At 45.7% G+C, this 8,470-nt stretch overlaps 1 protein-coding gene across 1 annotated transcript; it reads left to right on the forward strand.

Moving 5' to 3' along the window:
• The first annotated feature begins 284 nt into the window (after positions 1 to 284).
• On the forward strand, positions 285 to 5,342 carry Txndc2 (thioredoxin domain containing 2). The gene is made up of 3 exons (XM_085832631.1): positions 285 to 545; positions 2,852 to 2,997; positions 3,517 to 5,342. Exons 1-3 carry the CDS (start codon positions 541 to 543, stop codon positions 5,331 to 5,333), a joined length of 1,968 nt encoding a protein of 655 aa, XP_085688757.1. The 5' UTR covers positions 285 to 540; the 3' UTR covers positions 5,334 to 5,342.
• Positions 5,343 to 8,470: the final 3,128 nt, after the last annotated feature.

An 8,470-nucleotide genomic window follows, 5' to 3' on the forward strand; every position in this document is an offset into this window, starting at 1 on the left:
CTTCCTGGAGACTCCTCAGTGAGAACATCAAGAGCATGACTTTCAGCTTTCCTGTGGGCACATGAAGCCAACATCTACACTGATGCTTCTAGCTTGAGGGGAGAGACCAGATATGTGCCTACCCTCTGGCTTCCCCACTCACAGCATGGAAGAGAAATTGTCCCTTCCTCTCATCTGGGAAGCCTCATTGACATCACAATGTCATCATCTTTTGCTGCCTTGTAAAGCCCACATCCAAGGAACAAAGGCCCGTGTAACAATATCCCTTCTATGACACCAACAATTGTGAAAGGGCTGAGAAGCACTCAGCCCTAAATGAAACGCCTATATCAACCCTCCTCCACAAGGCTCCTGGGACCATCCTAGAAGAGAGGAGAAGAAAGATGCACGTGGTAGGGGAAGGAATGCTGTGAGATGTTGTCTCCTGGCTGCGGCACTCAGAGACTCACAGCCGCCACACAAGATCAAACCAGCAAGACCAGCCAGCGTTCCAACCGACAGCGCTAATCGGACTCAGTGGGCTGCAGAAAAGAGCCGGACATGGAGTGAGGAGGGAAATGTGTTGAGATTGCATGAGGAGGAGGGAAAGGGGCAATGGGTGGGTATGATCAAGATTGGGGAGGAAGGAATAGAGAATGTATATTCTATTAGGAAAGAAATGCATGGGCTGATACCAGCATCCCTTTCCCCCTTAGTAGAATGTTTGCTATCCAAGCCCAGATGATTACATCGCTTCTAGTCAATGTTTCAAAGCTTCTATAGACAACATGGACATGCCACTGTTTAGACAACCTCTTTCATTTTGACTGTTAGTATATAGTGTGGGAAAAGAAACATGGAAATACGTCTCTGTTAAGAATGCAGACCTTGGGCTGGAGAGATGGCTCAATGGTTAAGAGCACTTGGCTGCTCTTCTGGAGGACCCAGGTTTAATTCCCAGCACCCACATGACAACTTGCAACTGTCTGTAACTCCAGTTATGGGGGACCTGATGCCCTTTTATGGCCTCTGTGGGCACCAGGCATGTAAGTGGTGCCTACAGACAGACCTGTAAACAAAAACCCATATACATAAAATAATTTAAAACTTTGTCTTAAATGCAAAACTTCAATTTTCACATATATTCTTGGGACTGGATGGCTAGGCAGAGTAAATGTGGAAAGCAAGCACATGTTATCTCGAAAAAGATAACAGAACTCTTTCTGAAAGGTGTGTGTGTGCACACATGCGTGCCCAGGAGCATATGTGTGTACCCACACATGAGCGTGCTTACTTGCACGTGCGTGGTCTGCACTTACAGGAGGAGTGTGTGTGTGTGTCCATGTGCATGTGCATATGTGTATGTGCATGTGAATGCACATGTACAAGAGCATGCATGCACTTTGTGTTGCTAAAGATGGAACCTAGAGTCTCAGGCGTGCTAGGCAAGCTATACGATTGAGCTTCACCCCAGCCTATGGAAAGGTAATTCGGCTGTAGTTATGCCTAGTGAGGTACACATGGCTGATCCAACTGGGACTAGCCACAAGGCAGCTGCTCTTCAGGCAGAAGGTAGGAGGATGGTGAAACACGAGGAGGGCTCATGGAGGAGGGAAAAGACAGTCTAGCAGGAGATACATGTTTGGTATCATGTGATACTTCTCAGAGGTGATGCTTAGGAGAAAGCTACAGTGAGTACTGTAGTTTGTTCTCAAGTGTTTGTGAGTTGGAAGCTTGCTTCTAGTATAGGAATGCTAAGAGGTGACCTCGTGTCTTTGGGGGATCATCCTTTAGGAGGGATTAAGGTGGTTCTCAAGGGAGTCTAAGTAAGTTGTAAGAAAGTACTAGTTAGTTTCATTTCAACCTGATACTACTGGAGTCATCTCAGAGGGAGATTCCCCAGTTGAAAAACTACATGTGGGAGATTGGGCTGTGGACAAGCCTGTGGGGGCACTTTCTTAATTAGTAATTGATATAGGAGGCCCCAGCCCACGGTAGGTGATATCATCCCTGGGCTAGTGGTCCTGGGTTCTATGAGAAAGAAGGTTGAGCAAGCCATGAGAACAAGCCAGTGAGCATCACTTCTCCATGGTCTCTGCATCAGCTCCTGCCTCCAGGATGTTGCCCAGTTTAAGTCCCTGCCTTGACTTTTCTCAGTGGACTGATTAAGGATATGTAAGCCAAATAAGCCTTTTTCCTTCCCAGATGCTCTTGGTCATGGAGTGTGATCACAGCAATATAACCCTGACTAGGGCAGAGTATATATAGCTCCTCTCCATGCTCTGGCTTCCTATGTCGTTATGTGATCTCGTTTCTGCTTTCTTTATCGTTGGGACCTCATCTCCATGATGAATCCTTCATGAGAGCCAAAGAGATGCCGATGACATTCAAGAACTCAGAGCTAAAAAAAATATGTCTTTATAGGTACATAATAGCTTCAGTTATTTTGTTATGGTAATAGAAAAAGGGAATAACATAACTAATGAGTCATAAAGAGAAATCTGGGGTGAGAGAACACTGGATAAAAATGATAAGAAAGTTGGTTTATTTTCCTGGTGTAGACAGATCATTTGGCAAAGAGTCCAGGATAATATCTGAGCATGGGCTTTGAACCTTGACCTAGCCTAGCTGTGTAACTTCTCTAAGGCTCATGTCCCCATCTCTAAGGTGCTGATCACAATGCATCTTACCTCAGTGGTTGGTTGCACTTGAGGGAATAATGCCTGTTTATACATCCACAGCCTCACACAACATAACTACCAGCCCTGAGGCTGCCTCAAAGCTCTCAAAGTCCACTGTTGGGGGTACTGGTTGGGAGCATCAGCTGTAGATGCTGCCTGAGTGTTAAGTAGTTAGTGTATTTTGTTCTTAGCTTGGCCATAGAAGAAATGTTTAAGAAGGACAAACAAAAGAATAAGGACAAGGGGCTGGACATGAACAGTGTTCAAGCAGGAGCCCCTGAAGAGTCAGACATGACACTCAACAACGGAGGAAAAGCAAATGAAAGGGGCAGCAACGGTAAGACGGAAAGGGGGGTTGCCTTGGGGGGCCCTGAATGTAGGGAGCAGGTGGCAGTATTAAATCAAGAGAGGAACATTGTTGTTAAAGCAAGAATTATAACATGAAAGACATATGTCATTGCTGATGCTTGGCTGTCTGATGAGTGACATAACTTAGATCTGTACACTGTTCATCAGATGCCTTCATGGTCTCTAAGAATAAGTCTTCTGGGACTGGAGAGATGGCTCAGTGGTGAAGAGCACTGACTGCTGTTTCAGAGGTCCTGAGTTCAATTCCCAGCAACCACATGGTAGCTCACAACCATCTGTAACGGGATCCAGTGCTCTCTTCTGGTGGGTCTGAGACAGCTACGGTGTATTCATATTTCACACACACACACACACACACACACATTACAATCTTTTAAAATGTTTAAAAAAGAGAATGTCTTCCTTGGTGTAGGTAGTCAATCTTTTGTTTCTTTTCTTTTTTTTTTGTATTTTGATTTAATTAATTAATTTTGTTATTGTTGTTCAGAAAATCCATTACAGGTTTTATCCAAAAATGAGGCTTTTTTGGTCCCAGAGTTCTTGGGTACAGCCCAGTCCAAAGAGAAAGCCATTGCTTCCAAGGTCAGCAGTACACTTCATACGTCCACAGAAGACTCTGAGCTCCCACAGCAAGTTAGTAGCACCCTCACGTTTTCAGAGAATACCGCCCATCCCAGACATGAAGTTAGCCCCAAGTCTTCATCAAAAAACACTCAGCTGAAACAGGAAAACATTTCTAAATCTCCGGGCTACTCCAAGCAGGCCAACTATAGCAATACTCCCAAGTCCTTGGCAAAAACCACCTATCCCAAACAGGGGAGCACCCTCAAACCTGCAACAAACAGCGCCCATTACAGGGAGGATGACAGGCCCAAGTCCTCAGAAGACACCATCCCATCCAAGAAAGGTGACATGCCCAAGTCCTCAGAAGACACCATCCCATCCAAGAAAGGTGACATGCCCAAGTCCTCAGAAGACACCATCCCATCCAAGAAAGAGGACAGGCCCAAGTCCTCAGAAGACACCATCCCATCCAAGAAAGGTGACATGCCCAAGTCCTCAGAAGACACCATCCCATCCAAGAAAGAGGACAGGCTCAAGTCCTCAGAAGACACCATCCCATCCAAGAAAGAGGACAGGCCCAAGTTCTCAGAAGACACCATCCCATCCAAGAAAGAGGACAGGCCCAAGTCCTCAGAAGACAGCGTCCCATCCAAGGAAGGTGAAATCCCCATGTCCTTGCAGGACACCATCCCATCCAAGAAAGAGGACAGGCTCAAGTCCTCAGAAGACACCATCCCATCCAAGAAAGAGGACAGGCCCAAGTCCTCAGAAGACACCATCCCATCCAAGAAAGAGGACAGGCTCAAGTTCTCAGAAGACACCATCCAATCCAAGAAAGAGGACAGGCTCAAGTTCTCAGAAGACACCTTCCCATCCAAGAAAGAGGACAGGCTCAAGTTCTCAGAAGACACCATCCAATCCAAGAAAGAGGACAGGCCCAAGTTCTCAGAAGACACCATCCAATCCAAGAAAGAGGACAGGCCCAAGTCCTCAGAAGACATCATTCAATCCAAGAAAGGGGACAGGCCCAAGTCCTCAGAAGACAGCGTCCCATCCAAGGAAGGTGAAATCCCCATGTCCTTGCAGGACACCATCCAGTCCAAGGAAGGTAAAATCCACAAGCCTTTAAAGGACAGCATCCAGTCAAAGGAGAGCAAACTCTCCAAGTCCTCCCAGGAATCCATCCAGTCCAAGGAGGGTAAAGTCCATAAGCCCTCAAAAGATAGCATCCCATCTAAGGAGGGAGATATTCCCAAGTCCTCAGCAGACACCATCCAGTCCCAGGAAGCAATCACCGTGTCCCCAGAAGACACCATCCAGTCCCAGGAAGGTAACATTATCAAGTCGTCAGAAGAAGATGTGCAGCTCTCAGAGAGCAAACCCTTAGGCCTTGGAGCAGAAATAGAGACCCTGGAGGAAGGCTTGGTGAGAGTGATCAAAGACAAGGAGGAGTTTGAGGAGGTGCTCAAAGACGCTGGAGAGAAGCTGGTGGCTGTGGATTTCTCAGCCGCTTGGTGTGGCCCTTGCAGAATGATGAAGCCACTCTTCCATTCCCTGTCTTTGAAGCACGAGGATGTGATATTCTTGGAGGTGGACACTGAGGATTGTGAACAGCTGGTGCAAGACTGTGAGATCTTTCACCTCCCGACTTTCCAGTTTTATAAAAAAGAAGAAAAGGTGGGTGAATTTTCTGGTGCCCTCGTGGGGAAACTCGAAAAAAGCATTTCAGAATTAAAGTAATCATATGTTCTGAGAACACTGTCAACTCGTTGATAGCTGATTTATTTTTAATTTGAAAAAAAAAAAAAGATCAAATAAGACAAAAGTGTTCGCCTAAATGGTTCTGCTTGTATATCAGGAACAAGAAAGCCCACCTTTTATCTGAAAGAATCAAATCATGGAGTGGCCATGATTTTTTTTTTTTTTTTTGTTAAAGAAAAAGGCAAAATTAGATATTCTCTGGGTGGAGATTGTTAAGTCTCACAATCTTTTTCCGTCTTGAAAATCTTGCTGTTTGGATATCTGCAGCAACATTGGAAATGCAGGCAATTGTCCTATAGAAATTCATACCTAAAGGGCAGTGGGAAGTTCTTGTCAGGTATTTTCTGGTGCTCACGTTTCTTTAGGGGTTTTGATAACAAGAAACTTCTAGAAAGAAAGGGTTGGGATGAGTTACAGGTCTTTGCTACTCTTTTGTATGAGGAGTGATAGAGTCCTGTGCACCAAGGCTGTTTCCGGTTTGTAGAGATTGGTTCCCTTATCTTTGCTCACAAAATCTGAGAGAAAACTCGAAACCTGGCTTCTCCGAGGCTCAGGTCTGAGAAATCACTGATCCCATGATGAAATCCATGCCTTGGTAGAAAAGGACTTGCATTGTCTCCTGGGAATGGGTTGCTTAGAACGGATTCATGTTCTAAGGAGTCTACAAGACCAAAGCCCCAGGTCAGGTCCAGAGGTTTTGTTCTTTAAGTCGTCTTGGAGATTTAATTGATACGCAGTGCTTGTTCTAGGTAATAAGACGACTAGATGGGTCTGGCCGGCTTCACTACTTGTGATACCCGTGAGTTACTTTGTGATGCCAGAAATGATTTGGGGTCCCTTTGCTTTGATTATCATGGTTATTGCTGATGTTGTGACTGCAACAAGATCATCTGACAGGAGGCCCACCCTCAATGAATTTTGAGTGGTTAATGCTGTATTACTCACCTTGAGGCACTATGGCGGAGTTCTAGAATGTACCCTGTAAAAAATGAGTCTTTGCAGCTGTTGGACACTCTCTTTCCTTTTGTGCATGCTGGCAACCATGTTCTGTTTTCTATAGAATCGAAGTAATTTCTAAAATATGAAGTATTAGTGAACATTTTAGGGATCAGCATTCCCTCTATAAAAATGTGACAATCTAAGTTTACACTAATTCAAGAATTGAGGCCAATCTTAGGGACTAAGTGTAGGTCTCTTCAGTAGCAAAGGACTCACACCCTCTAGTCCTCTGCCCCAGGCCCTTTTGTGGCAATCTCCCTGGTAAAACAGAGAGTGAGACAGCCTTACTACCTGGCGCTGTGCACCCTTGGCCCTCCTTAGAGACATTTGTCACAGGCTCCTTTGCAGCAGGGACAGCACAGCAGCAAAGAAAATACTGTAAGCGCTTGGCCTTCTTTCCAAAAGTGATTCATAATGACCTACTAAAAGTATAAGTGATAAAGACACAAGCCAGGGGCGAGTACTAGAGCTGCAGAAGGAATACTGTGTCATAGATAATCGCTCTGATGGAGCCGCACATTTTATTCTGAGTTTCTTCATCATGAGGAGAGAAAAGGGGAACTCATAAATTCCTAGATGCTGTCACCCAAGACACGAAGGCTGTGCAATGTGAGAGAAGAGTTAATGCTTTGCCTTAGCTGCGCGATTGGACAGAATCTAAACCTGAGACGTTGAGCGACCGAGGGTAGTCTTGATGGGCACTTCCCCTTTGATAACTCCAGTTCAGACTGTGATAAACACAGTTTTCATGTGGTTTTTTTTTTTTCCCCTGATCTTCAGCAGAAGCTCAAGCTGTGGGAACAAGGCCTTTCTGAGTGAGGTGGTGCCCTACTCACAATGAGCGAGTGTCTTTTTCCATTTCCTTGCAAATGGACTTTGACTGTATCCCATCTGCTTTCTTTCTAGGGAAGGAAACTTCCTCTGAATTTTATATTCTAGTTTGTTCCTTTTCCCCTTAAATAGGACTAATTTTTATTAGAACTGTCAGATTAGATACATATGCTCAGAATTTAAGGAATTAGCCCAGTCTCTCTGCACCTAGAAGCCTGTCTGGATAGCATACTGCCTGTAGCTCTTTTAAACTGTGCTGTTTACAGGAGCAGAGACACGGAGCTCTCTCATGGGAACTGTAGCGTCAAAGACATTTCTGAAAATGGGATGCATTGGGCTGGGTTACTGTTATGGCTTGAGTACAGGATCCCCCAAAGGCCCATGCTTAATCCCCAGACCCAGGCGAGGTCTGTGTTCAAAGTCCCAGGCGAGGAAGCTCCTTTGGGTGGGTGGGAGAAACATGAGCACTTGGGGCCTAAATATTTGGAAGAGGCGCCTCATGGAAGGCATGCCCTGGAATGACAATGTGTCTTTGGCCTTTTCCTGTCCGTCTCCTCTGCTTCCTGACGGTCATGAGGTGACGTGCTCTCTCCACTGCCAGGGTCCCACCATGATCTTCAATCTTACTTCAGATCCACAGCCAGGGAACCAGCCCACCAGAGCTGAGTTTCCGAAGCACTCCCTGTGGAGAGATGATCCCTCTTAAAACTGTCTCTCTTAGGGATTGGGCATAACGGTAACAAGTCTAACGAAGTTCCTGGGTTATCAACAGGTGGGATTGGAGATTTTAAAGGAGACTTAGGACTATCTAACTGGAAATCAAGGTGAGAGGACAAGCACTACAGGGCCAGCCCAGCCGAAAGCAAGGCTTTGGCTCTGGTGTCTGAGGATCGATTGATCGTTTGCCCCAAAGCCATGCTACTGCCTTCTGCCTGTCACATGACCCACTTTAGTGCTGCTGCTTTAGGCCAAGGGTGACAACTGGATCTCAGTCTATCAGTGAGAGACCCTGTGCTGCTGGGAGACAGTGAGGCATGAACCTAAACAATAAAATAAATGGAGAAAAAGTTCTTTTTTTTGTTTTGGTTTTGGTTTTTTGAGGCAGGGTTTCTCTGTGTAGCCCTGGCTGACCTGGAACTCACTTTGTAGACCAGATTGGCCTCAAACTCAGAAATCTGCCTGCCTCTGCCTCCCGAGTGCTGGGATTAAAGGCGTGCGCCACCACGCTCGGCTGGAGAAAAAGTTCCTAACCTTCAATGGAAGCATTTATAATAAGGATTCCTAAT

This window comes from Mus caroli, unplaced genomic scaffold (genome assembly GCF_978045245.1).
Source record: "Mus caroli unplaced genomic scaffold, Mus_caroli_1 scaffold_18, whole genome shotgun sequence".
Lineage (NCBI taxonomy): Eukaryota > Metazoa > Chordata > Mammalia > Rodentia > Muridae > Mus > Mus caroli.

Coding starts and splice junctions, on each gene's coding strand:
- Txndc2 (XM_085832631.1), top strand. Junction 2,998..3,516: donor AAATGAAAGGGGCAGCAACG/GTAAGACGGAAA, acceptor ATTGTTGTTCAG/AAAATCCATTACAGGTTTTA.